Source organism: Mucor mucedo, assembly GCF_025094135.1.
Source record: "Mucor mucedo strain NRRL 3635 chromosome Unknown EV154scaffold_29, whole genome shotgun sequence".
NCBI lineage: Eukaryota > Fungi > Mucoromycota > Mucoromycetes > Mucorales > Mucoraceae > Mucor > Mucor mucedo.
In genome coordinates, this window is record NW_026252313.1 from 70,963 (window position 1) to 97,508 (window position 26,546).

A 26,546-nucleotide genomic window follows, 5' to 3' on the forward strand; every position below is an offset into this window, starting at 1 on the left:
CAATAATAATGTGCACAACAAGCGGTTTTTTTTTGGGTTTCAAACCCATTTTGGTTGGGCAAAAAAAAAAAAAAAAAACCCAGGTGAGACCATGTGTGCCCTATTTATTGTTGGATGTACCTAAAAATACACAAATAAGTTTTTATTAGGGATCTTAATTTTCCCCCTTTTCTCTCTTATATATCACTTTCAATTTAATCATGAAATTTGGCGAAGAGTTGGAAAATAATATCTATGAGCCATGGAGGTCTGAATATGTTGCATATAATGACATTAAACTTGATATGAGAGAACGTCAAGATGACCATAAATGGAACGATATGGACGAGGACGACTTCGAAACCGCCTTACGATCAGAAGCAGACAAAGTTGATAATTTCATCACTAGGAAACAACGAGAGATAGAGTCACGTTTAGCTTACTGTGAACGGTCTTTAACTCAACAAAGCAAAAACATTACACCATCCGTCGCACGCAATTTGTTTGATACAACCGACGATACTCTGACCGAAATTCTAATGGATCTTAACGATCTTTCAAAATTTACTCGTTACAATTTCTTGGCTATTCAAAAATTAATCAAAAAGCATGACAAATATACTGATTATAACAACCAACTCTTATTCGTTGACATCATTCGCTCTAAATCCCTAGACAGACAACGGTTTGATGTGGCTTTAGTGAAGATTTCCACTTTACATGACATATGTAGCTTACGTGGTGAAGTACGCCAAGGAAATTCTGCTGCTGGTTTGGACCAAAATGACTTTGAACGTGCAACTGCAAAATACTGGATCCATCCTGATAATGTGACTGAACTGAAAGCTATTTTACTTTTCCATTTACCTGTACTTGTATTTAATCCTGAGAAACCAATAGAACCTGCAGATAGCGCTATTTCAAGTGTTTATTTTGATAATCCGAATTTCGATCTTTACCAAGGTCGTCTTCAACGCGATGAAAGTGCCGAAGCTATTCGTTTTCGTTGGTATGGTCCCATGGAATCTAATAGTATCTTTATCGAGCGTAAAACCCATCACGCTCCTTGGTTGAACGGTGCTTCCGTCAAGGACAGATTTCGGTTAAATGCTGACAAGGTGGATGATTTTATTGACGGAACTTATACTGCCGAAAAGTATGCTGATGACTTAAAAGCAAAAGGCGCTACTGAAGATGTTGTCAAAGCAAATTACTTCATTGCATCTGGTGTTCAAAAATCTATTAGTGAGAAAAGCCTCGAACCCATCATGCGTGTGTTTTATAATCGTACAGCTTTTCAAATTCCCGGTGATCAAAGACTTCGTCTATCTCTTGATACTGACATGACTTTTGTCCGTGAAGACGGCAAGGCTGAAAGGAGAAAGGGTTCATGGCGTCGCCCTGATATGGGTATTAATTATCCGTTTGATAACTTGAACCCTGCCGAGGTTTACAAATTCCCTTATGCTGTGCTTGAAACCAAATTACAAACCCATCTAGGCCAAGAACCCCCACAATGGTTAACCCGTTTGTTAGAATCACGTTTAGTCTATGAAGTACCTCGCTTCTCAAAATTTTTACAAGGTGCTGCCTTTTTTTGGAACCCCCGTCTTCCCTTGTTACCTTGGTGGCTCAGTCAATTAGAATTGGACATCCGCAACGCTAAAATTCCCACTGGTAACTTTAGTGGATTGTCAAGAAGTAAGAGTTTGAAGCCTTTAATCGATGGCAAGTATCGTATGGGTTATCTTGAATCTCAGCTCGAACGTAGTTCTACGTTGAAACGTGTCGAAAGTACTACCAAAAAGCCTCTCTTGACTCGCAATGCCTCCAAACGATCCAGTAAAATGCCTCGTTCTGCTGAAACCGGAAATCTCGGAAGAAAGCTTACATTAACTCGTTCGACAACGCCAGGAACTATGAATGGAGCTAGCAATTCGCCTGTTTCTCAAACTGGTTCACACCGTAGTGGCAATCCTTTCGACGACCCTATCTGGTCTCAACATGATATCTCGTACGACACACCTAGTGGATTAGCAGGTCGGAACTCGGTAGCAGGATCCGGTTCAACGTCTCGTTTGCGCAGTATGACTCCTGATGGTAGACGGACAAATGACTTATTCGACACTTCATCGACAGAGTTTCTCATGGGAGGCAAACAAACCCCTCGCTCATCATATGCTCAAAACGAAAAGAGCGGCAAAATTAGCGATTCTCGTTTAAATTCTTACTTTGATGAAAACTTGGAAGCCGGTAACGGGGGATATGATTCTGAGGAAGAAGCCGCTGAAAGGAAAAGAATCAAGAAAGAAAAGAAGAAGGCATTGAAGGAGAAAGAAGGCGGTGCAACAATAGAACCCAAGATCTACTTTGCAAATGAACGTACTTTCATTCAATGGCTTCATTTTGCTGCTTTGCTTTTATCCGTTGCGTTGACGCTCATGAATTTCGGTGATCATATCAACAAAATTGTCGGTGCCGTCTTCTTTGGTATCGCCTTCATCTTTTCCATTTATGCTATCGCGTTTTACAGATGGCGTGCATGGCGTATCACTAATAAACCACATCTCCGTTACGATGATATGTTCGGTCCCGTATTCTTATGTATCCTTTTACTTGGTGCATTGATCGTAAGTTTTCTTTATTTTCAATCAAGTCATTATTATTACTTATATATATATTTTATTGTTAGACCAATTTTGCTTTGAGATACAACTCTCCTCCAGAAAATACGACATTTTTGGGTGTTGGCAATAGTACATCTACAGCTTCTGTTGCTGCTGCTACTCCTGCTGCTCCTGCTGCTACTGATGTCGGTCTCTAAACAACAAACAAACAACAAAACACACATGCACATACACCATACAAATTGTATACATTTAATTCATACCCTAAACGATAATTTCTATAATAAGAGGTTACACGTTTACAATAAATATTATATATTTTACTATCGGAGTAGTACTTCCCATGGTTGGGATGATCCATGTTTTGAATAATTATGTGATGTGAAACCCATCGGTTTTTGAATTAAGACAAGAAAAAGGGATGGTGATGACACTTACCTCATATGCTATTATTAATGCCCTAAATATATAACAATGCTGTGTAATATAAAATTATTAATACCTGGGTTTAGACAAAAAGAATTGCGCATACTTGGCAATGATGATTTGCCAAGTAAATCCTACACAGAAGCTGAGCATCATCTCAGCAAACAAACAAAACGGCAAACCCTAAATTATTAAGGTACCATGAGTAACAAAAACAACGGAAACGTCATTTTTCTATCATGTCTTATATACGTTTTAGATCCATTTCAGCTTTTTTTTTCGTTATTATTCAACTCGGTGTTTCGATTTAACCGACTCAACTACATCCCACAAAAAAACTACAAGCGGGAGGACAATATTTATTGGTCATGTACTAGTTTCGGTCTCTCAATCCCACTTCCCATTTTGTTGGCAAAGCCAAAAATAAGTTATTTATAATTATCGCCACAAGAACCGAAACTGGGTATAACACAAAAAACTTTTATTTATTTTCGTTTCTTTCTTTCTTCTCTCTCTTTCTTTTTTTTTTTTCTTTTCTCTCTCTCTTTTTCGCTCTTTCTTTCCCTTTTCATTTCGTATCACCTTTACTATGAAATTTGGTGAACAGTTACAACAAGAAATTTTTCCACCTTGGCGATTATCTTATATTTCATACGATGTATTGAAGAAAGAATTAAAAACTAGACAGCTTGATCATAAATGGAATGGCGATGATGAAGACGAATTTGTGAAAAAGCTGGAAAATGAGCTTGAAAAAGTTTATGATTTTGTGTCTGCCAAATTAGGAGAGGTGGAGGCCCGAATTAGTTACTGTGAACGTACAATCCAAACATTTATTAACAACCCCACGTGGTCTTCAGATCAAAATTGGGCAATCATGGACGATGCATTAACAGAGGTTTTATTCGACGTAAATGACCTGGCCAAATTTACCAGACTCAACTACATCGGCTTCCAAAAAATTATCAAGAAGCATGACAAATGGACTGGACTTTCCCTCAAGCAAGATTTCATTCCTCAGTTAAGACACAAGCCACTTGATAAGCAACGTTTCGATGTTGCCATTGTCTTCATCTCCGCTCTTCATGACCTTTGTCGTCAAAGAGGCAAACCTCGTCCAGCTAGTACTGTCAGTGTTGACCCTAACACCATTGGTGGCAACAACAATACCAAATATTGGATCCATCCTGATAATATCACTGAAGTCAAGTCGATTATTATGCTTCATTTGCCAGTAAACATTCACAACAAAGAAAAGCGTTACGAAGCATCAGATTCCGCAATTTCCAGCGTTTATCTTGATAATGATGAATTTGGTCTCTATACAAGTTTATTACAACGGGATGAAGGTGGCGAGGCTATCCGTTTTAAGTGGCATGGTCCTCTGTCCAATCCAGAAGTCTTTGCCGAACGTAGTACACACATGGCCGAATTTGCCGATGGAAACTCTGTTAAAGAACGTATCCAATTGGCCAGCGATGAAGTTCATAAATTTATTTCTGGTGCTTTGACTGCCGACGAATTTGCTAACCGTTTATCCTCTAAAGGTGTGGACTCAACTATTGTTGACGACTGTAAATTTGTCGCCGCCGGGATTCAAGAGTCCATAAAGGAAAAGCATTTGAAGCCTTCATGTCGTGTATTCTATAATCGCACATCGTTTCAATTACCTGATGATGCTCGTGTTCGTATCAATATTGACAATGAACTAACATTTATTCGTGAAGATAATTTTGGAGGTGTTGTTCGTCGAGGACCTACTGACTGGCGTCGTCCCGATGTTGGCATTGACTATCCTTTTAGCTATCTGGATGAAAATGAAGTGTTGCGTTTTCCTTATGCTGTGTTAGAAGCTAAAACAGGTCAAGCCACACCATTATGGCTCAAGAAATTGTTGGAGTCCCACCTCGTGCATGAAGTTCCCCGCTTCTCTAAATATTTACATGGTGCTTCTTACCTTTTCCGTGATCGTATTCCCCTTTTGCCTTGGTGGTTGTCCGAAATGGAAATTGATATTCGTAGACCTCGTGCTACTAACTTTGGTTTAACACGTTCGAAATCATTTAAACCCCTCATTGACGGTCAATACCGTCGTGCAATGGAGGCGGAACAGCTTCGAATGAATATGGTGAATGAGTCAGCAGGACAAGGAAGAAAAAGTTTGGACTCTGGTGACACAAAGAATCTAGTTGATGTCGGTTCATCTACTTCCGGAAAAGTAGCTAGTAAAGAGTTTCTCATTGGGGATGATAAACCTGCTGCTGGTTCTGATGCTAGTTGGGAAAACAGAGTCCATCGTATGCAATCCACTCTTGTTGTGAAAGGCGATGATCCTCTCAATTACGGTCCTTTGAGCGAAAAGCGTATCAAAAGAAAAGATAGAGAAGCAGGTAATCTTGGTGAAGATATCAACTTTGATAATGGTGATATCCGTTTAGACATGAATGATCCTGCTACAAGAAGAATGTTTGAAAAGGATACCATGTTTGTCAAGGATCCTAATAATCCCAATGCTGTCATTCCTGTGAAAAAAGTCAAGGTAGAGCCTAAAGTTTTCTTCTCTAACGAACGTACTTTTATTTCTTGGTTACAATTCTGTGCCTTGCTGTTGTCTGTTGCATTAAATCTGCTCAATTTTGGTGATAATATTTCTCGTATCTGTGGTGGTATCTTTATCGGCATTTCTGCTGCAATTGCTATTTATGCATTGTATCAATTCGAGAAGCGTGCATGGTATGTTACTTTATTCATATTTTCATTCTATTTAGATATACTAATTTTCTGTGTTTTCTAGGATGATTAATCGTCGTATTGTCGGTCGTTATGATGATCTTTGGGGTCCTGCTGTTCTTTGCTTCCTTTTGGTCGGTGCCTTGATCGTCAATTTCTATCTTCGTTTCCGTTAAAAAGAAAGATCAAGCTCGTCAAATGTATATATTTCTTTTCTTTTTTTTTTTCCTGCTTATTATACCTCTTAAATTGGTACATCTAGAACCTCATGCTCGCCCTATCCCTCCTTATTTTCTATTATTATGTACTCCAGTTATCTTTTTTTTTTTTTACTTTTATAAAAACCCATATTAATAAATTCATTACTTTGGAAATAGTAGTTTTCTATGTTGCACTTCTTTAGTACAAATATTTAATTACAGAAAACCTGTAAGTCGCCATTACTGCTTTCCTAAAATAGACTTGTGCATATTTATAGCAACAATAATAATACTTGGGGGGGCATTATAAAAGCAATAATATTTGTATCAACTATGGAATCTAAATATCGTAATTAGACTTGCTTAAGAAGTACTATCCTTCCTTCCCCACCCTTTTTTTATTGATTGGAATAAATTTACCGAAATCTTGGCATCCATTTTATCAACCATGGTTCCTAAGCGGATCTGGGTTAAAATATTCTGTAAAGTCATCCACGTTTTCCGATATCTCGCATAAATGATGCAGGCAGTTAATTGGATATGCCAAGTCGATATAAAGTGATATGTATGCCAGTATATAGTCATCAATTGTCATGACGCCCATAGCATAATATAATTCGAGTATGAAATATGTACATAACAAGCTAGAAATTGCGATAGGACCTAAAATCTGCACAGGGTTCATCTGATATATATCTCGTAGAGCAATCGAGCTAACACATATTGTGGCAGTGCAGCAAACCCTTTTAGATTGCACAGAATTCTTAATACTCTTTTTAATAAAAACTGTAAAAAATACCAAACTTACTTACACTGGTGTTGGTCCTCGAAACTTATATCTTGTTTGGAAAGTATACAACAGGACACTCACAGAACCAAAACATGACATGGTAAGAACCAATAGTCCGTCTTCATGAAAGAAGACCGTGACTGCCACAGACAATTGTATGAGTAAAATACGAAACAAGTAGTAATGCACAATTATATCATACTTAGATCGGAAAGGATAAAAGCCATGAGCAACGAGTAAATACAAAGTAGAACAACACGGACCACTCTTGATAACTGGTAATATTGCGCCCACAATTGCCATAAAGCTATGAGTGAGAGAACTGTGGCGGGGAATAAGATGACCCACCATAAATATTTACTGGTGTAACCTGCTTAGTGGGGTACTTTTTTGTCGTTGGATTCTTTAACATAAAATACCTTTGTTCTTGCCAGTGCGACAGAAAGCGTATGAATAGTGACATCGTTACAGTTATTGATAAAAGTTGTATAAAAATGATTAAATATACTTTCCTCACAAATCCTGTCAAATGAGTCAATAAAGCAAAACGCGTGTGGAAAACTTTACCCATACTCATTTGTGATTTTACGGATGTTCGGCTTACGCTGGTGCCAAATAAATCAAGTTCTTGGCCCGACCCCAGTCGTTCAAACCGTTCGCCGATTGAAAGGGAAGCGTAAAAACTGACGTTATTAGATAGTGAACGTGTTGTAACTGTCGGTAACGTCAAAGTGTTATTATGGCTTTGATAATAACTCATCTGCTAAAAAATAAAGAGAAAGGGAAAGAGGAGAAGGAGGGAGCAGAAAAGGAGAAAATAACGGTTTTTAAAAAAGGTACCCCTCTTGAAACACTTTGATTTTATTTTATTTTTTTACTATCGTTCCTATTTAGATTTCAATTCATTTGTCTTTTGATATTATCAAACTCGCTGAGAGGATATTCAAGATGGTTAGGCACTTGGTCGACTCGTCTACCCAATGAATCATAAACAACGTTGACCAAGTTACGGGGGTGGTCTGGCTTATGATCAGCACTCAGTTCCCAGAACATAGCACCTCCTAATTGTCTTTGCTTGATATAGTCACACTTAGCCGCAATAATCTGAGGGGAATCATATGTAATATATTCACGACTATTGGGGTCATAAGACCATGAAGCCATCTTTTGCATATCATTATGTTCGTGAGCACCAGGCTTAGGCAAACACTTGTAATCAAATTGTCCTTCTTCCCAGGTTCCTTTGGGCAGTCCTTGATAACAACAACCTGGTCCATCTGTATTACAAAAGCCACGACCATACATGGGCAGACCCATAACTAATTTTTGTGGGGGAACACCAGCAGCCAAATAAGCATTAATGGCTTGGTCCGTATTTAAAGGGCCGCCGAACATGGCAGCTTGATGGCCTGTTTGTGCATCCCAAGAACCAGCATAATCATAAGCCATCAAATAGAAAATGTCTACATATGGTTGCATCTCAGCCAATCGGAGCTTTTTGTAGTGTTCAGGTCCACAAGGAACAGCTACGGTTAAAAGCAGACGAGGTTGGTTCAATTGGTTGCATTGCTGCTGATAGGCATCTAATGCTATACGTGTCTCGTACAACAAATGCACATAAAAAAATGCTTCTTTGTCATCCTTGGGATACTCCCAATCAATATCTAAGCCGTCAAGACCAAGATCTCCAATCAACTTAACGCTTGTTTCAATAAATCTTTTACGCTTTCCAGGATCACTGGCAACAGTGGCAAAATTCTTGGACCATGTCCATCCACCCACACTAAGAGACACCTTCAACTGGCGGTTCTTTTGCTTTAATAAGTAAAATTGCTTAAAGTTTCCGTACAGATTATTTCCTTGGTCGTTCCAGCTGTCTCCTTTTCCATCCACAGTCAATTCTGTGTATATAGTTAAGATACATGTATTCTCGAGGTCAAATCAAACTTACCGGGCGGGAAATGCTTTTCTTTATCTGCAAATGGATCCTTTTTTCTAAGTAGTTAATAATCGACCCTTCATAACAGCTGTTATTACAGCATTACTTACCCCAATAACCACTTGTCCATCTTCTTGTAAATTAGCAAAAGCATATAAAATATGTGTCAACTTGTTTGCTTGAGCAGCGACATCGACGACATTAAACTTTCTACCATAAATTCCCCTAGACATTTCACAAGAGAGTTAGATGACGAACTCCCTTAATCTGTCCAACATGTTTACCAGTTGGCAAAGTAGCCGGCAATGACGGGGCCATTAGTTGCTGGTGGAGGTGCTTGCATTCTTACGATTTATATTTGGTGTGAAACAAGTGCATTCACTTCTCGAAAGCCCACGAATTATATGATATAATAAATGCATATTTAAAGTCCCGTCAGGCTTAGCTAAATTGGAAAAAAGAAAGCGGCCTGAATTTACCATAAATTCTGGAAAAGAAAAAAGTCAAATTCTATATATTTAATATTTATTACAAAGAAGATGGTAGCAAAATACCGCCTGTTTTTTTAGAAAAAAAGGAGCATGGGGTGATGGTGGTGATAAGAATAAAGGGGGGAAATTTTATAATGATGAAAAAAAAAATAACGAATTGCAATGCATTTAATCAACCTCTTCCATCTTGGAGACCTCAGCGTTATCCTCAGCAACAGCTTCAGTGGCGGGCTCATCAGCAGTAGGAAGCTCATCTTCATCAATGGAAAGACCAAGAGAGATCATACGGTTGATACGGGTGGCGAAAGAAGCGGGTTGATCTAAGGTGAAACCAGAGGTAAGAAGAGAAGTCTCATACAATAAAGTGACGAGATCCTTGGCAGTACGGTCGTTGGCATCAGCAGTAACCTTGGCACGGAGAGCCTTGATGATAGGATGGTTAGGGTTGAGTTCAAGAGTCTTCTTGGAAGCCATGTAGCTGGACATGGAAGAATCACGGAGAGCTTGAGCCTTCATGATACGTTCCATGTTAGCGGACCAACCGAATTGACCAGTAGTCAAAACACAGGGAGAGTCAGTCAACAAGTTGGAGAGAACAACCTTCTCAACCTTTTCACCGAGGATATCCTTGACGGTCTTACAGAGACCTTCAAATTCGGCTTGTTCAGCTTCACGGGCCTTCTTCTCCTCCTCATCTTCTTCGAGCTCAAGACCATCCTTGGTAATACAGACCAACTTCTTATCCTCGTATTCCTTAAGTTGAGTAGTGGCATATTCATCAATAGGATCAGTCATCAAAAGGACCTCAATACCCTTCTTCTTGAAACCTTCCAAGAAGGGAGAGTTCTCGACGGCAGCACGAGATTCACCAGTGATATAGTAGATGTTCTTTTGCTTCTCGGGCATACGGGTAACGTAATCCTTGAAGGAAGTCATTTCCTCACCAGACTTGGTGGAGTGGTAACGCAATAACTCAGCAAGCTTGGTACGGTTTTGGGTATCTTCGTGAATACCGAGCTTGATGTTCTTGGAGAAAGCCTCGTAGAACTTGTCGAAGTTCTCCTTATCTTCAGAGATCTCTTGGAACATTTCGAGACACTTCTTGACGAGGTTCTTACGGATAACCTTAAGAATCTTGTTTTGTTGGAGCATTTCACGAGAAATGTTAAGAGGAAGATCCTCAGAATCGACAACACCCTTGATGAAAGACAACCATTCGGGCATCAAATCCTCACAGTCATCCATGATGAAGACACGACGAACGTAAAGCTTGATGTTGTTTCTCTTCTTCTTGGTCTCGAACATATCGAAAGGAGCACGCTTGGGAACGTAAAGGATGGCACGGAATTCGAGTTGACCTTCAACAGAGAAATGCTTGACAGCCAAATGATCCTCCCAATCGTTGGAGAGAGCCTTGTAGAATTCAGAGTATTCTTCAGTCTTGACATCCTCAGGGTTACGGGTCCAGAGAGGCTTAGTCTTGTTAAGTTCCTCGTTCTCGACGACAGTCTCCTTGATGGTCTTCTTCTTCTTGTCATCCTTCTTGTCTTCTTCATCGACAACTTCTTCAATCTTGGCACCTTCAGTGGCAGCCTCTTCCTCATCATCAGAGACCTCCTTCTCAACCTCCTTCTCAACAACAAGTTGAATAGGGTAGGAGATGAATTCGGAATGCTTCTTGACAATATCCTTAATCTTCTTCTCATCGAGGTATTCGAGCTTTTTTAAAAGATGAATAAGTGTCATGCTTATTTACATAAAACCCTTTGATTGTTTATATAACTTACTTGATCTTCCTTCATGTAAAGACGCATCTCAGTACCACGACCGATGGAAGGGTTGACTTCATCACGGGTGATAGTGAAAGAACCACCGGCAGCAGACTCCCAGATGTATTGTTCATCATCGTTGTGCTTGGTGATAACTTGGACCTTATCAGCAACAAGGTAGGCAGAGTAGAAACCAACACCGAATTGACCAATCATGGAAATATCAGCACCAGCAGAGAGAGCCTCCATGAAAGACTTGGTACCAGACTTGGCAATAGTACCCAAGTTGTTAACCAAATCAGCCTTGGTCATACCAATACCAGTATCACGGATAGACAAGATGTTGTTTTCTCTGTCAGGGGTAATACGGATATAGAGGTCCTTCTCGGAATCAAGGACGGAGGGATCAGTCAAAGATTGATAACGAACCTTATCCAAAGCATCAGAAGAGTTGGAGATCAATTCACGCAAGAAAATTTCCTGAAAAAAAATAAGATGTGGTTAGCGACGCGTATTCATTGTTTCAGAAAAAGAAAACATATATTATTTACCTTGTTAGAATAGAAGGTGTTGATGATCAAACTCATCAACTGAGAAATCTCAGCTTGGAAAGAAAAGGTCTCGGTTTCGTTAGACATTTTAATTTAGTACAAAGTAAAGAAAAAAAAACCGTAAAAAAGTACTTCTGTTATTTTTATACCATTTGGAGAAAAGAAGGAAATGGAATTTCAAAAAGTTTTTACAAGTCACAGAATTGTTTCTCGCAAGTTCCAAAAGGTGAGCGTGCTCTACAGAGTCAGTCACATTTGAGATTTTTTTTTTCTATAATTGGTTTGGCTGGTTTATTCAAAGCCTTTTCGATGCACTCGAGCGCAGTAATTATACTTGCTTCTAGCAATAAAGATAACTCCCCCCAAATTACCACCCGAGATGACTGGGCAAGTAGAAGTATCATAAGTGTCTTAAGAAATTCTCGTCTGTGCCATAGCTAAATATTGTTCAAGATAGTTACATTAGAAGTTCAGAATTTTTATGGGAAAGATGTCTAAAAAAGTAAAGCGATCTCAAAAAAGAATAACGTCAGTCTCAGATATTGAGCATTGTTGTTAAACGTCCCCCTTCTTGCCCAAGTTTAAATTCCAGCCTTCCTTTCTATCTCTTTGATTCCCCTATCCTTGTGTCGACTCATCCTAGTAAAAACAGATAGTGGCTACTTGTTCTGTTTGTTATGGACGATGTCTACACCTACATTTTTTCGTAAAATTTACACATAATTTGAAGAAAAAGGCTTACGTCCATTGACGTGCCATAACTAAAGGCCCAAACATAATGGATGGTTCAATACACAATTAACTCATCCTGACATAAGCCTGCGTTTTCAGTCTATAAATAAGACTCCTTTACCCACCTTCTTGTCTTGCCCTTTTTCTTTTTTTACCAAACTATACATACTTCCTTTTCTATTGTGTAACGGAAAATAATGAAAATTGTCAATCACACTTTTGTTTTTTCAAAGGCTGAAATATTACCTCTTTTTTTAAAAGAAAAAGATGTAGTGCATTTCTACAATGTTACGGCTGAGGCTAATAATCTTCGCCAGGTGTGTGTTTGCAGTCTAAATGGCTAGGGTAATTCCTACTAATTAGACGTTATATTGCCCAAAGCTATATTGGCCTATCAATCAACTTAAATCATTTGAATCCACCCAATAGTGATGTGCTGACTCAAAGTTATGTGTATTTTGCTTTATCGCTGAAGGTTTCGTCGTGAGTTATCTGCGAATTTTGGATTGAGCTTCCCGCTATCTTTATCTTCAGTATTGTACTGTACTCTTTTATGCTAGTTTGTTCCCTTTGCTGACATAATATTATCTTGAATAGACGTATGGTTTTGATAGTTTTACACACCAGCAAGCATCTTGATGAGCAACTATGTCGACATAAGTTGTATTTATAGTGATTATCTGTAAAATGTTGTTAAATCTTTATTTCGTGTCGCTGAATGTCTTGATTAACGACCGCATATCGAATTTCACCCAATAATACAAGACAATATTATAGTCTAACACTGTAGTTTATTCAGTAGACGTATTTCTTGCTGGATTAAATTATCACCGAGTGCTTTAATTTGTCATGACAAATACATCCCAGTACTAATTGTCACTGGGTGTATCAGAAAGCCAAAAATTTAATCGCACGCATACAAGTGTCCATTTTTCTTCTTTTTTATTTCACTACTCTTGACAATATACGGCATTTATAAAAACAGATATCGCCTGTAAATACACATACAAGATGATTTATCTTAACAAGGCTTTCATTTTCTTGAAGTTATTTATCATGGCGGAAGGGATCATGTAAAAAATTGTTTCATCTTGCAGATCACTTTTTCATTCGTTTCACAAAAAGAACATTTCGCATACAAAAGCAAAACTTCAATGATCATTTTCTCGACATCCAATGAAGAAAGTAACCATGATATGCACACGGATGTGATGAGAATTTTATGGATTATTTAAAGGATAACACATATGTTCAAAAAGTAGTGAAAAAAAAAATCAAGTTTATAAAAGTAGCCTAGACAAAATCAACAAAATAAACAAAAACAAAAAAATTCGTATAAAAGGGAGACTGCTGCGAAAAAAACGCTCTTTATCTCTTTATCCTCTTTTATAGCTTAGAACAGGGAAGTTAGCATGGCTTCAGCACAAGGATGACACCCTCGTCTCTGTTCGTTTCCGTTAAATCTATCCACTTCATTACAGATCGGGCAGTGTTCCAAAGGCCGTAGTAATCCCTAATAAGATTACATTGAGGAGTCTGCTGGTTGTCAAAGTCGCTAGGCAATGGCCTTGGCTGTTGTCTGTATCGCTTCATTCGGATTTCAGTACAACAATCTGACTGGGGCTTGTCGCTCTTTGTTCCAGGAACTTCTTACTAAAACTAGTGCCACACCCGTTTGCTTGGTGGAGGGTGAATATAGAGCGTGTTACTAGACGGTGGATGGTCGCAGCCGTTTGAAGCCAGTCGATACGTTCTTGGTCATTAGTATGGTGTGGGTTGTATTTTTTGATCGGGATCTAATGACAGTAGGAAGTTTAGTGCCCGAATGCATCTTGTAAGTGCTTTGCTTTGTTTACGTCTACGCTAGAGATATTGCATTCTATAGGCAGCCATAGATTGGCATCCTGTTGGACAGTTACCTCATCTACACGGAATGTTAACCTTAAAGCCAATACTCGTCCAGGTGCGGTTGCTATGATTTTGCTGCCAGGGTAAAAAGCACCACCCCAACATGGTGTAGGGGGTATTTGGTCCTGGTAATTCTTATGTTGCGCATTGTGGGCAGGTGGCATGTAGGATTATCAGGTTCTGTATTGAAGATGGTTTATCAGAATTTACTTTTTGGGCCAGGATGTGCTTCCACCTTCTCGTGGTCTGGCCTGTTAACCAGATATTTTATGCTGGGAACTAGGAGAAGCACTTAATAGTATAGTTTATAGATCATCATAATTTTTTTTTTTTTTTGCTCATCATAATTTTTAAAAGCCTTCAGTTTAAGATGAAATGCGGAGAGCTTAAAAAAGCTCTTGGGCAAAGGATGGGAAAAATGATCCCATTTAAGGTATAATAAAATGCTTTTGCCCTTAATAACTGCTTATAATAGACAGGCATCTTTTTGGAACCGGTGTTCTTTTTCTTTCGTTAATGTCAAGCAATCTTGTATTAAAAAAGGAGCAATACGATGAAAACCTCTCAGGTTGGGCCGTGTTTAATACGTATTAAAAAAATCACGTGACTATAAAAAAGATGCGGGTGTAGACATTGTCCTTCCATGACACTCAGTAATAGTCTGCAACCGTCACGCATTCCTGGGCTTAAAATAAATAGTAACGCTTTGATTCTATTCATGTTCTCTTTTATCTCGGAAAGATGTCCAATTCAGTTACAGAAAGTGGACCGAAACGCACACAATTAAATGACAATAACGCAGATTTACCTTCAAAGAAACAAAAAACATCGGACGACATTTGGAAGTTTATAAACCTCGACAATTTAGACATCAAAATATTTTATCAATATATTAAGTCTAAAGACAGTGTACACATAGTTGACGATGAAGGATATAGTTTGCTTTACCTGGCAGCATACAATAAAAGCTTGGAAGCATTGCGCATTTTACTTTTACAATCTGATATAGATGTTAACAGACTCAACGGTCCTCATAATGAACTAGCATTACACGCTGCTTGTTCAAAAGGGTTGTACGATGCAGTAGAATTACTTTTAGATAATGGATCACAGGTTGATGCCAAGGACTCGTTAGGCCACACTCCACTAACAAACGCGATATTCTCCAACTCTTTGTTAACTGTAAAGTATTTGATCGACACAGGAGAGGCTAATGTCAATACAATTGATGAACAAGGAAATACATTACTTCATCTCGCAGCATCAAATGATTTTATAGATGCCATTCCATTACTGATCGAAAAAGGGATCCCGGTGGATAAGCATAATCGACGCGGTATTTCACCACTCGCCATTGCTATTAGTCTAGGGTATATAGAAACCGCAAATGCACTTATAGAAGGAGGGGCCGACGTTAATGGAAAGACCCGTTTTGCAACGGTATTGCATCATGCTGTTACATGGAATAGATTGGAAATTGTGAAAAAACTAGTTGAACTTAATTGCGACGTGGACGTTGTAAACGTTTTAGACGAGACACCATTGTATCTAGCTGTACAGCAAAGGAAAATCGACATTGTTCGATTTCTTATTGAAGATGCGAAAGCAGATCCTTGCTTCATGCCTGGTAACGAATCCAATACCACCAATTTACCCTTATTGTACGCAGCAAACCACGGATATACTGAAATGAGCAAATTATTGATTACGCCAAAAACATCTGATTATTTCATGCAGACTTCGATAGATATGAGTAATCGTGTTGGATATTTTGGTACTGGAGAATTTATAAAAGAGCAGCTTTTAAATCGATTTCAAGCATCACCTAAAGAAGTTAATACGTTGAAAGATGAAGATTTTGCTTCACTTTTCAAATCCTTTAGCGACGAGGAAGAAGTTTGATCCTTCTAATAAAATCCTTACATGCTATATGTAAATTTAAATAAAGTGTATCTGTCTTGTATTAGACGAGTGAGTTGAGTTTTATTGGAATCTAGTGATGAAATAAGGGAACAATGATTTCTTTAGATCTCAGCAAGCTCACGGAGACGACGGACAGTAGAGCGAACAGTGGCAGCAGCAGTGGTACTAAAACAGAACAAATAATTAAAGTCATGTACTCAATTATGCTAATAAAAACTTACGAGACGGTGTATGCACCACCAGCCATGGTCTTCTTACAACCCTTACACTTCCAGATACCAACAGCGGTACGCTTGACGGCATCCTTACCACAGAAAGTACATGTGTACTTACTATGTTGGGTGATTTCCATCTTCTTGACGGTCTTTCTGAGAGAAGCACCATAACGGGTTCCGTATTTACCGGTAATTCCGACCTTCTTAGTGCGCTTAGCCTATAAAACAATCATGTCAGTGGCGCCATAAGGGATGGATGGATGGATGGATGCATTGAGCTTTACCATTTCGTATATACGAGTTTGTTCAAAGAGAAGGTTCTATTGCTTGCGCATTGCTTGACCCTATTTTGCCGTCCCGGAAATTCAAACTTGGGGGGTGCCGCTGTATCACAGCCTACAGTTTTCGTACTTCAAATTCAGACAGTGTTAGTTTTTTTCGGGCGAATCAAATTTCACTTTCAGACAGTAACTTACCTTTTCTGGACATATAAGCTAGAATTCAAGTATAAAAGAAGAACTTAGGCTGTCACCTTTGTGGGTGATGCAAACACATTGAAAGTGGTGTTTGTCGTCAAAAGACATTCGGTTGATTTTTACCGCTACAAATAATTTTCGAAATTGTAGCCTTTTTTTAAGAGGCCATAACATCGCGACTTTAAAAGATATTACATTTATTACAGATCGATACCTGATGGATGTCGCAGTTGACATGTGCTTATTTTTTTGAAGAAGTTGTTGCAAGTTTTGGAAAAAAAAACAGTATATTTATTAATTTATACGTAATATGTACACGCGTATCTAATCTTTGACCGATCAAACATATGCCCATATGATATCGATACTAACAACTTGATAGCCTGCTATCCGTCGACGAGCGTTTGCTTATACTAGCAGAGTTACATGATGTGCTTTGCGTTACCGGTACCCTTTCTACAGCTTATTTGTTCTGTTTCTATCTTAAAGTGTTCTTGCATTTGACACCTTTTGGTAGAGTAAATTCTTCTGTATCCTTAATACTCATGGTTTAGGTTACCTTATTATCTTCCAGATTGTATATACAAACTATCAGCTGCTACTTCTGACTCTTCTTGCTGTTGTTGTTTATCATATATCTGCTATTTTTCTTTGATTGTCTAAAAACTCCAGCCTCTGGGCAACTAAACCATCCTATAAGCGGAGACGATCCGATCCTGCTTTCTAAAGATGTTACTTTATTCTGCTAATTTACGTACTTGTACACCAAATGTTTCTACTGAATTATTAAAATGATCTAAAATACTGATAAGATCACTGGGAGCGCTGCGAGGACATATTTCCTTAGATTAGAAATGACGGGAAATATAGACTTATTTCTGTGGATATGCATTTTAATGTGAACAGCTAAATATAATAGAATCATAACATATGCGAATCCAAAATTTAGGAAGGATCCTGGCGGATAAAACGGATGCAGCATGATAAGTACCTGTTGACAGGTAACCAAATCGGTGGCAATTGTTTCGAGGGTTCATTAAAAGTCTAATTATAAATTTGATAGTTAAAATAACCAGACAGCTTCTGTAAAATAAGTTGAGAAAAAGAACCAAGCTTTTATTAGGCATGTCAATTATTTAATCTTCGTATCCTTGTGCTGTATCAAAGAGCCCAAACTTATGCCTAAATGCTCTCATTTTGTATACTCTGATATTGAATACAACAATGAGCTTCATAAAGTCATCCCCGTGGGCTGCTCGTGTCATCTAATATTAAACAGATAATGATATTATTTCGATTAATCGAGTTGGCAATTTTATTGTTCATTCTTAAATCTGAATTATATCTTCTGGTTTGAGCGCAGTACGCGACATCAGCACAAGTGATCAACACATTTCTTAAATACTTTATACGGAACGGATGTTGGTGCGGTCCGGACATTACATAATCCGGATCGGGAATCGTACCCCCACTTCTGGTCAAGCAAAAAAATCGGGTTGACAAAAGAAGTATGCAACAGCACTAAAAGTGGAACCCCCTCTTACACTTGAAGCATCATAACAATGGTAAGATGTCGCTCATCCATCCTATATTATAGTAGAAAATCCATCAATCGTATCGATCTATATATTCAAAACACCGAAATTTATACATACCAGCATTTTTTTTATATGGATATTAGCAACATTATCTTTTGGAAACCACCACTCATTACATACACGTAAAAGCAGCGCCGGAAAAACTTAAATGCAGAAATTGTAGATACGTACTTGATAATGTTGACCATCGTTTGATTGTTTTATATTTTGGACTTTACGATTGATGGATGTAATTAAATGGAACACTTGAACTAACTGTTGTATGTGTAATAAGGCTGCCGTTAAAGCTCACGAACTCCGCAACAAGAACAAGGCCGAGCTTGTCAAGATTCTCGACGAACAAAAGCAACAACTTGCTAACATCCGCGTCCAAAAGGTCGCTGGTGGTAAGTCCCAAGAAGTGTAAGTATTATAGATAGTTTCGTTGAATAAGGAACTCATGTTAAACATAGTGGTGAAGCACGTAAGAACGTTGCTCGTGTCTTGACTGTCATCAACCAAACCCAACGCGAACAACTCCGTCTTTTCTACCAAAAGAAGGCTTTCACCCCTCTTGATCTCCGTGTCAAGAAGACCCGTGCTATGCGTAGAGCTTTGACTCCTTTCGAGAAGTCCAAGAAGACTGTTCGTGAGCAAAAGAAGTTAGCTCACTTCCCTCTCCGCAAGTATGCTGTCAAGGCTTAAATTTTCCCTTTTTCGAAACTTTTCTCATACTCTGAAATTGGAAAATAAAAAGTAGTATTATATATAATGTGTAGCAGCATTGTCATTTTTATTGTGATTTGATAGTAACCGATGTCGATTTTTATGTGAGGATTTACGTGGTACTGTTTCATTGTCATAACTTATTTATATATCATGCTCAAATTGGTGGATGTTGTTATTGTTGTAGGGTTCTTTTTTGAGACATTCAGATATAATCAATTGTATTCGTATAAAAGGATGGAGCCATTCCGTTGCTTGCTACAAACTTATCTCTCTTCAATATCATAGAGCTAATCACCTCTTCCCTTTCCTTTAAATAACCCCATTACACTCCTTCTTATAATTTACAATTATGCTTGACCTTAACGAATTATCTAAATACTTCACTAAATCCCAACAACAAGATATGATTGACATGGATATCAGTTGTATGCAGAATCCTCCTGGACGAATTAGACGCGCCAGAGTGAGAAAAGTTAAACCAGACCATATTCCTCGCCCAGTCAACAGCTTCATGTCTTACCGCACTGAAAAGCAATCTATCATTCGTAAGTTCTGTCCAACTGCCAATCATCGTGATATCTCAAGAATGGTTGCCAAATGGTGGCACAATGTCGGAAGTCACGAGAAGGACATCTTTGTCGAAAAAGCTAAAGCTGCCAAAGATGCTCACAACGAACAGTAAGCCTTTTTATAGTGCACCTTATTGCTTTACTAATTGCTTTGTTGTGCTGTTAGGTACCCTGATTATATCTTCCGTCCTAAAGCCAAAAGATCTAAGAAGAGTATTGTAAAGAACGCAGAACCAGTCAACCAGACACAAGATAATAGTTTTGCTAGTAGTTCTGCTAGGACAAGACCTTTCGTCAAACCTGCAACAGCTATCAAATCACGTTTACATCAATCCAACGGCAATTATGAGTCTTTAACCTCTGTACCATTTAATAACAACGATGCCTTCAATGCTACGTATAATAACGACTTAGTTTATAATGGAAGCAATATGTTCACTGATGAAGTGCTATTCCAAACGAAAGAAGATGCAGCCAATACTTCAAATTTTTGGGGCGCATACTTATCAAATGAACAGGTCATATTGGATTCTTTATCTGGGCTCAATGAAGCTCAAAATCCTAATTTTGGACTTAGTTCCCATGATTCTATGTTCAGTCCCGCTACTTTTACACTTGGTGATGTAAACGTAAACTCCCTTAATTACCCTACTAACATGGCATCCAACATCAACAGCTCGTTCTTTTATAACAGCTCGTATGACCAGAATTTATCCAAAAACAACATGCACAGTAGAGGGTATGTAAATCGCGATGGACAGCTTTTCTCTCAATTCGATTGTGAAGTTACACCACAAAGTCAAGCCATGAGCACGCCTCGCTTGAATCACCCTAATTCACCTTTATCCCCACTTGTTGATGCTCTAACCTTCTTTGAAAATCAAAAAAACATGAAACACGAGCAACTATCAGATCAATTTTGCGATTATCAGAACAATTCGATGTTTGACATTTCTTTGCCTACCGATGTCTTGTCACCTTCAATTACTACGGATGTAAACTTTGGATCCTCTTTGTCAAACAATGTCAATATTAAATACGATAATGCATCTCTTTTGGACGACTTTGATTTCTGGGGAAGTTCCATACTCTAAACAAAAACATCTCCAAAATTTAATATATGAATTTTGTTCTAATCTTTTCTTACTTCTACACAATAATAATAAATCCTAATACAAATTTGACAGTTGAAAATATGTCTCTTCGTATATAGCTCTTTGAAAATACTTAAATAACTTTTTCTTTTAGGCTTTTTGATAAAAGCGTGGCTATGATAAGAATTCGCTTTTCTTATGGATAGCCAAGGTGCACATAGTCATGTGTCTAAGCTGCCATTCAAACCTGGAAACAAGAATATATAATCAAAAACAATGTAATAGCTACAAATAAATGTATATTAAACAGGTCATACCGCTTCTGAAAATTACATCGTTATTATTTTGCCCTTGAGCTTGAGCTTGTTTGATCCTAATCTTACACAAAAATATTAGGGTAAAATCCAAACGAGAAATTGAAAGTAAGCAGACAGGTTTACCATATGTTTACTTGTGATAAATTTGCCTCTAACTCAAGACGATAAGTTATATCGATCTCTTGGTGTCAATTAAGGTATAGTAATCCGACATTACAATTACGTACACTCTGGATGTCCTTAAGAGATTTGAAAAAAAAAGGATGATGTAATGAAATTTACAGCTCTAACATCAAACAGTAAACAGTTACTTTTTCTTTGTTTCCTTTACGATGGCAAAGATGATCAATGTGTACTCTATTTACAAATAACTGTTTGTTAATTTGAAATTTATGCATCTTTTTCATCTTCAAAACACTCTTTTGCCTAACAATAGACGGTTTTAATACTCATGTTATATGATGAGTTGAACATGTTTTGATTATAAATTATAAATTACAACCTTCACATACTTTAACATGCGTTTTTCACAATAGTGACATCCACTTATTCGTTCTGTTATAAATTATATCACGTTACGGTTGTGTTTCCCAAAACTGCGCTTGCATTATTATTATTTTTACTTGTTATGTTGATGCATTTAGTTTTTTACTCTCTCTCCTCCAAAGTACGTCTCACTGCATTCCTAAAAAGGAGAAGAGTCAACTCGTAAATAACAAATAAATAAACCTGTGGGGATAAAGTTAATTTACATGTAGTATGGAACTGAAGAAGAGCATCATGCAAGCAGTAATAAACAGACGAAGCTAAGTGTCTCAGGAATGGACCTAATATAGATGTAGTTTTTTTTTAAAAAAAAAGGGGGAAAAGAAAAAAGAAAATGGAATAACGCTTAGATTTATCAGTGAGATAACTCAATGATATCTGCAGACCCAATGTTAGTTCTGTAAATTTTAAGTTGGTGTAGTTATTGAAGTATATTATAAATTAGTTATTTTTTATTTAAGCATTGTAGGAAGAATGGCAAGTGCATCCTCAAAGGAAGGCAAATGAGTTTCAACAATTTCTCACTCCGATATTTATTTTTGTCAAAACACCAAAAATCCCTTGGTTTGAGTGTATGGGGGCTATCAAAAGGCAAGGGCCAGACCGGGTTGGTTTACTCCTTTCTTTCAAAGGGATTGTTAAACTTTTTTTTTTTGAAAAAAAAACCTTCCAAATTTTATTATATCGTCTACCGTTAACCATGTCAGGAACTTTACCAGAACCATCAAATACAGAAAATTATCAGAGGATACCTTTTCAATTTATAGAAGAGTGTAATTATGGCGTTTGACTGTTATTTCTACTTTCGACAATCTAATTGAATATTTTATTTTCCCACAGTGTCGTCTAAAAATGTATTTCTCAAGCTACCCGAAGCCTTCTCACCATTTGAGAGGATGATACTTCAAGCAAATGGAAATTTACAAAGAATTTTATCTGCTTATTATAATGTACCTAGTCAGGTGGAGATACTTAAAAACGATGTGGTTCAAAATACAGAATCACAACATATCCAATTTGAGAGAAAGATTGCTATGCATTTTGAAGGAAAATATGCATATGAAGCAGAATCTATTCTGTTAGTCAAGGACAGTAATGTGTTGGAATTGATTGAAAAGCATAAATATGGGCTTGGCCAAATTTTTGGGTAATTTTGTTTTCAGTGAGGAGCAAACAAATGATTTATTTATTTTTTTGAAACAGTCACACTCGCAGGTCTCCCGATTTCATTTTGCATGCTGTGGGCAGACATGGCAATGCACCAGGTGCTAGTTTCTGGCGCGACTATAGTTTAACTATACCCGATGTGTTGGATTGTTTCATTAGAGAAACCTTTGTCGAAAACTTGTTTGAAAAATATACTGGAGATGTTCAAGATGGAGCCATATGGTTTAATACCTCTCCTACCTCACCAAGATCATCACCCTTATAATCAATTACCCTTCGCATATTAATACAACTACTGATTCTTTTTTCTTGACAAAATAATAAATCTTTCATGAGCAGATTTTACAGAGAGTTCATGGATTTTAAAAAGGGTAATCATACGGCGTTTCTTTTTTCCGGCTTAGGTTTTTTTTGTTTTGTGTGATTTTTAGTAAGGATAATAAATATTTAAATGGTTAAGTGAATGAAAAGAGTAAAAAAAACGGGTCTCTTAGGGACAGCCGGATTTTCTTAGGGACAACCATTTTTCTCAGGGACAGTCAGGGTGCGCGTAGTCGTAGTGTTGGGATTATGATACTTTAATAGACACCAGGAGGTCAATATAACTTATACACATTTATCACAATTAACATAGTGTAAACCAGTATATGTATGTCACCGCTTACTTTCAGCTTCTCTTTACCTTAATATTTCTGCGTAAGATTAAGATCAAACGAGCTCAAAGGCGTAGGAGTGATGATAGAATTGTCGAAATAAGTATAAATCGTTTAGTATACATTTATTTGTAATTGTTACATTGTTTTTGATTGTATATCCTTGTTCCCTGGTCTACAGAACATCCAAATCACAGATCTTTCGTTACGACTACGTGCACTTTGGCTGTCCCTAAGGAAAAATTGGCTGTCCCAAAAAGTAAAAAAATCGATTGTCCAGACATCTCTGTTAACTGTTATAGCTTTTTTTAGAAGAGAGCTAATTTAGTCCAATACTCATAGACAATCGGCTTGTCGTTTTTATAATTGCTTTTACGTTTAAAAGAGGAAAACGGGAATTGGTCAAACAAAATTGGGCTCGTCAATAATATTGAGTGTCCAACTCATAAAAAGGGACAAACGTTGCTGATTTTCAAATGTCTTTAGCAACAAAGCAAATCTTCCAAAGCGCATCCACAAACGACTTTCGTAGTCGTCTGATTAGTTTGGAGAAATCGATAGTTTGATGTTCATTTGGATAGTATAACTTAGTTCTGATATCCGAAACGAGTAGACCCGACTATTGGGTTAATGCATTTCTTTATAGGTTGAATTTGGTGGGTGGTTCACAGGGTTGGGTTGAATGGGTTGAATTGTGTCACATGTGTGTTGAATGGGAGGTTCACAGGGTTGAAATAGGGGGTTTTTGGGTTGAATAGGTGGCTGTTGACTCCAAGTCGCGATACTTCTCTTATATTTATTATTTATATATAATTGTATCATCTGATGAATTTATCAAATATTCCAATTGATACCATAAAATATAATAAGTGAACTCTTACCCGTTTTTATCCTAAGCAATAATTTATCAGTGATAATGGTGAGACTCTCAGAGGACGGCTTGGTGGTGCTTGGTATCTGCAGGTGTTGTTTCCACTGTGTTAAAAAATCGGTTATCCACACACATAGGGCAATTACCTGATACCAAACCCAAAATTTTGCTTTTCTCACCAGGATAATCAAATTGGTTTTGTTAAAACACATTACATTTTCTAATGTTTTAAAATGCTTACATTTATAGAGTGTATCTACAGAAAAACTGACAATACAAAACCTTTACAATCTCAGATACTCCTTTGTCAAAATTCCACGGCCGTCAATTGATTACGTTTCTCTTTGGAACGCAAAGTACCAATAAAACAAAGTCTAAAAGTATTATCTTATGAGAACTAGTCTTATATATTTCATCAATAATGACATACTCAAATAGTTCGCGTGCCTTTTCAATGCCATGTCGATGAATAGAGAAAATAGATTGTATTTCATTATCTTCGCTTGTTTAATAACGAACATATTGATTTGTTTTCTGTCATTTGATATAGTCCTAAATAAAAATGGTACTACCAGATGTTGGGGTATAATACTAATAAATGTTTGATAGATAGAAAAGTAAAGTAGTGGATAAAAGTTGATGTTTATTGCTTTGTATTGTCTAATTGTAATCCAAGACTACATACACGACACACAAAGTAAAAAAAAACAAAAAAGAATTCCGATCTACCAGAGTCGAACTAGTGACCTAGAGATGACAATATACACTACAGTCTCCCGCTCTACCAACTGAGCTAAGATCGGCTATTTGATGAAATGGTGAGCAATTGTTTAAATTTATAGCCAAACACACAAAAAAATCACGTGATTAAGCCGGACTACCATAAGCCCGACCCGGACCGTGCCGACAGATGTTGAAGGATTAAATTACAAAAAGCTTTTTGATTTTATAAATATCAAATTATCAAGCACGCTTAGACAAAAAGAGAATTCTCTTTGATAAAAATAACTCTGATTACAGCAAACTATCGCTTAATATGCAAATAACACGCGCTTAACTCCAGATATCAGCTGTATAAAGTCACATTTTTCAAACGCTTTTCTTAGGGACAGCCAATTTTTCCTTAGGGACAGCCAAAGTGCACGTAGTCGCAACGTAAGATCTATGGTTTGGATGTTCTGTAGACATGGGAACAAGGATATACAATCAAAAACAATGTAAAAATTACAAATAAATGTACATCAAACGATTTATACTTATTTTGACAATTCTATTATCACTCTTTCGCCTTTGAGCTCGTTTAAATTAAATCTTACGCAGAAATATTAATGTTAAGTCCAAACGAGAAGCTGAAAGTTAGCTTTAAAATACATATACTGGTTTAAACTATGTTAGTTGTGATAAATGTGTATATATTTCAAGTTATTAAGTTCTATTGACCTCTTGATATCTATTAAAGTATCATAATCCCAACATTACGACTACGTGCACCCTGGCTGTCCCTAAGAAAAATGGCTGTCCCTAAGAAAATTTGGCTGTCCCTAAGAGACCCGTTTTTCAAATGTATGTGTTCTATTACCACCACCGCTATTATTATAGCACAAACAGGCAGTATACTATGGTTCAATGAGCTCAAATAATATATATATATTTAGCGTATAATCTACGCAATAGCTTTTTTAAATAACAAAATACGATAGTTTTTACTCTTTAGTACAGCCCGGCCTGTCGAAATCAAATAAAAGTTTGGGGTGAAAAAGCAGCGCACAACTTAAATGATGCAAATATATCTCTATCCATAACTACACAAGTAACGATATGACTTTTAAAACAAATTGTATATATAAATTAGCATGGTCATAAATATCGATAAACTGAAAACAATGTTAAGATGATCTTAATCCTCAATTAACACTCAAGGACTTTAGTCAAAAGAGTTTTTTAAAGTGGGAATTAAAAATGTTAATTTAATTACGATGCATTGCTGCAAGTGATTATTAATTAAATGAAAAAAGAAGGCTCAATCTTGTTATTCATGGATGGAAATTAACAACCAAGTGTAAAATAAATTACTATTGGCGAGGATGAGGCTGGAATTTGTAATAATTCAATCAGAAGTAAAGTAGCTTGTTATTTCAGGAGCATAAAAGCCATACTTATTATTTCCATAAAAAAGTGAATTAACATTTGTTTAAGTCTTCATTCACTCCTTTTTTTCTAATCAAATCAAAGTAAACCAATCTTCATCTTTAGACGTTTTATAAAAC

At 37.2% G+C, this 26,546-nt stretch overlaps 10 protein-coding genes and 1 non-coding gene across 11 annotated transcripts; 6 read left to right on the plus strand and 5 right to left on the minus strand.

Moving 5' to 3' along the window:
- Window positions 1-155: 155 nt before the first annotated feature.
- EV154DRAFT_550297 (VTC domain-containing protein) lies at window positions 156-3,014 on the plus strand. Its single transcript, XM_051604920.1, has 2 exons — window positions 156-2,609; window positions 2,672-3,014. The coding sequence occupies exons 1-2, from the start codon at window positions 201-203 to the stop codon at window positions 2,801-2,803; spliced, it is 2,541 nt and encodes an 846-aa protein (XP_051459312.1). The 5' UTR covers window positions 156-200; the 3' UTR covers window positions 2,804-3,014.
- A 531-nt stretch (window positions 3,015-3,545) lies between these two features.
- Window positions 3,546-6,141, plus strand: EV154DRAFT_503306 (VTC domain-containing protein). Its single transcript, XM_051600906.1, has 2 exons — window positions 3,546-5,765; window positions 5,827-6,141. Exons 1-2 carry the CDS (start codon window positions 3,622-3,624, stop codon window positions 5,936-5,938), a joined length of 2,256 nt encoding a protein of 751 aa, XP_051459313.1. The 5' UTR covers window positions 3,546-3,621; the 3' UTR covers window positions 5,939-6,141.
- A 263-nt stretch (window positions 6,142-6,404) lies between these two features.
- On the minus strand, window positions 6,405-7,512 carry EV154DRAFT_417723 (uncharacterized protein; the record flags this gene model as incomplete). Its single annotated transcript, XM_051595808.1, has 3 exons — window positions 6,405-6,705; window positions 6,775-6,892; window positions 7,302-7,512. 3 exons carry the CDS (start codon window positions 7,510-7,512, stop codon window positions 6,405-6,407), a joined length of 630 nt encoding a protein of 209 aa, XP_051459314.1.
- A 58-nt stretch (window positions 7,513-7,570) lies between these two features.
- On the minus strand, window positions 7,571-9,064 carry EV154DRAFT_440600 (chitinase). The gene is made up of 4 exons (XM_051596927.1): window positions 8,976-9,064; window positions 8,802-8,916; window positions 8,704-8,740; window positions 7,571-8,653 (listed from the first exon to the last, which is right to left on the minus strand). Exons 1-4 carry the CDS (start codon window positions 9,032-9,034, stop codon window positions 7,650-7,652), a joined length of 1,215 nt encoding a protein of 404 aa, XP_051459315.1. The 5' UTR covers window positions 9,035-9,064; the 3' UTR covers window positions 7,571-7,649.
- A 137-nt stretch (window positions 9,065-9,201) lies between these two features.
- EV154DRAFT_440601 (heat shock protein 90-1) lies at window positions 9,202-11,748 on the minus strand. The gene is made up of 3 exons (XM_051596928.1): window positions 11,503-11,748; window positions 10,970-11,431; window positions 9,202-10,901 (listed from the first exon to the last, which is right to left on the minus strand). Exons 1-3 carry the CDS (start codon window positions 11,587-11,589, stop codon window positions 9,351-9,353), a joined length of 2,100 nt encoding a protein of 699 aa, XP_051459316.1. The 5' UTR covers window positions 11,590-11,748; the 3' UTR covers window positions 9,202-9,350.
- A 2,876-nt stretch (window positions 11,749-14,624) lies between these two features.
- On the plus strand, window positions 14,625-16,090 carry EV154DRAFT_167952 (ankyrin repeat-containing domain protein). Its single transcript, XM_051594193.1, has one exon. It carries the CDS (start codon window positions 14,884-14,886, stop codon window positions 16,042-16,044), a length of 1,161 nt encoding a protein of 386 aa, XP_051459317.1. The 5' UTR covers window positions 14,625-14,883; the 3' UTR covers window positions 16,045-16,090.
- On the minus strand, window positions 16,067-16,704 carry EV154DRAFT_461754 (60S ribosomal protein L37a). The gene is made up of 3 exons (XM_051597563.1): window positions 16,565-16,704; window positions 16,287-16,498; window positions 16,067-16,230 (listed from the first exon to the last, which is right to left on the minus strand). The coding sequence occupies exons 1-3, from the start codon at window positions 16,565-16,567 to the stop codon at window positions 16,167-16,169; spliced, it is 279 nt and encodes a 92-aa protein (XP_051459318.1). The 5' UTR covers window positions 16,568-16,704; the 3' UTR covers window positions 16,067-16,166.
- A 1,546-nt stretch (window positions 16,705-18,250) lies between these two features.
- Window positions 18,251-19,122, plus strand: EV154DRAFT_440612 (uncharacterized protein). Its single transcript, XM_051596929.1, has 3 exons — window positions 18,251-18,321; window positions 18,629-18,756; window positions 18,807-19,122. Exons 1-3 carry the CDS (start codon window positions 18,319-18,321, stop codon window positions 19,036-19,038), a joined length of 363 nt encoding a protein of 120 aa, XP_051459319.1. The 5' UTR covers window positions 18,251-18,318; the 3' UTR covers window positions 19,039-19,122.
- Window position 19,123: 1 nt separating this feature from the next.
- EV154DRAFT_503322 (uncharacterized protein) lies at window positions 19,124-19,768 on the plus strand. Its single transcript, XM_051600907.1, has one exon. The coding sequence runs from the start codon at window positions 19,412-19,414 to the stop codon at window positions 19,742-19,744; it is 333 nt and encodes a 110-aa protein (XP_051459320.1). The 5' UTR covers window positions 19,124-19,411; the 3' UTR covers window positions 19,745-19,768.
- Window positions 19,769-21,729: 1,961 nt separating this feature from the next.
- EV154DRAFT_503324 (uncharacterized protein) lies at window positions 21,730-23,200 on the plus strand. Its single transcript, XM_051600908.1, has 5 exons — window positions 21,730-21,750; window positions 21,814-21,979; window positions 22,034-22,361; window positions 22,429-22,735; window positions 22,792-23,200. Exons 3-5 carry the CDS (start codon window positions 22,163-22,165, stop codon window positions 23,018-23,020), a joined length of 735 nt encoding a protein of 244 aa, XP_051459321.1. The 5' UTR covers window positions 21,730-21,750; window positions 21,814-21,979; window positions 22,034-22,162; the 3' UTR covers window positions 23,021-23,200.
- Window positions 23,201-24,998: 1,798 nt separating this feature from the next.
- On the minus strand, window positions 24,999-25,082 carry EV154DRAFT_t45. The gene has a single exon. It is a non-coding gene; the product is annotated as a tRNA-Tyr (tRNA).
- Window positions 25,083-26,546: the final 1,464 nt, after the last annotated feature.

Bases quoted from the DNA above. Each gene is read 5' to 3' on its own strand.
- EV154DRAFT_503306 (XM_051600906.1), top strand. From the start codon at position 3,622: ATGAAATTTGGTGAACAGTTACAACAAGAAATTTTTCCACCTTGGCGA. The intron at 5,766-5,826 runs GTATGTTACTTT...TGTGTTTTCTAG, and splicing joins CAATTCGAGAAGCGTGCATG to GATGATTAATCGTCGTATTG.
- EV154DRAFT_461754 (XM_051597563.1), bottom strand. The intron at 16,231-16,286 runs GTAAGTTTTTAT...GTTCTGTTTTAG, and splicing joins GGTGGTGCATACACCGTCTC to TACCACTGCTGCTGCCACTG.
- EV154DRAFT_440601 (XM_051596928.1), bottom strand. From the start codon at position 11,589: ATGTCTAACGAAACCGAGACCTTTTCTTTCCAAGCTGAGATTTCTCAG. The intron at 11,432-11,502 runs GTAAATAATATA...ATTTTTTTTCAG, and splicing joins ACACCTTCTATTCTAACAAG to GAAATTTTCTTGCGTGAATT. The intron at 10,902-10,969 runs GTAAGTTATATA...CTTTTAAAAAAG, and splicing joins TTTACATGAAGGAAGATCAA to CTCGAATACCTCGATGAGAA.
- EV154DRAFT_440612 (XM_051596929.1), top strand. The intron at 18,757-18,806 runs GTAAGTATTATA...TGTTAAACATAG, and splicing joins GGTGGTAAGTCCCAAGAAGT to TGGTGAAGCACGTAAGAACG.
- EV154DRAFT_503322 (XM_051600907.1), top strand. From the start codon at position 19,412: ATGCTTGACCTTAACGAATTATCTAAATACTTCACTAAATCCCAACAA.
- EV154DRAFT_167952 (XM_051594193.1), top strand. From the start codon at position 14,884: ATGTCCAATTCAGTTACAGAAAGTGGACCGAAACGCACACAATTAAAT.
- EV154DRAFT_550297 (XM_051604920.1), top strand. From the start codon at position 201: ATGAAATTTGGCGAAGAGTTGGAAAATAATATCTATGAGCCATGGAGG. The intron at 2,610-2,671 runs GTAAGTTTTCTT...TTTTATTGTTAG, and splicing joins TTTTACTTGGTGCATTGATC to ACCAATTTTGCTTTGAGATA.
- EV154DRAFT_503324 (XM_051600908.1), top strand. From the start codon at position 22,163: ATGGGGGCTATCAAAAGGCAAGGGCCAGACCGGGTTGGTTTACTCCTT. The intron at 22,362-22,428 runs GTAATTATGGCG...ATTTTCCCACAG, and splicing joins TTTTCAATTTATAGAAGAGT to TGTCGTCTAAAAATGTATTT. The intron at 22,736-22,791 runs GTAATTTTGTTT...TTTTTGAAACAG, and splicing joins GGGCTTGGCCAAATTTTTGG to TCACACTCGCAGGTCTCCCG.
- EV154DRAFT_440600 (XM_051596927.1), bottom strand. From the start codon at position 9,034: ATGCAAGCACCTCCACCAGCAACTAATGGCCCCGTCATTGCCGGCTAC. The intron at 8,917-8,975 runs GTAAACATGTTG...TGAAATGTCTAG, and splicing joins GCCGGCTACTTTGCCAACTG to GGGAATTTATGGTAGAAAGT. The intron at 8,741-8,801 runs GTAAGTAATGCT...CTTAGAAAAAAG, and splicing joins ATGGACAAGTGGTTATTGGG to GATCCATTTGCAGATAAAGA.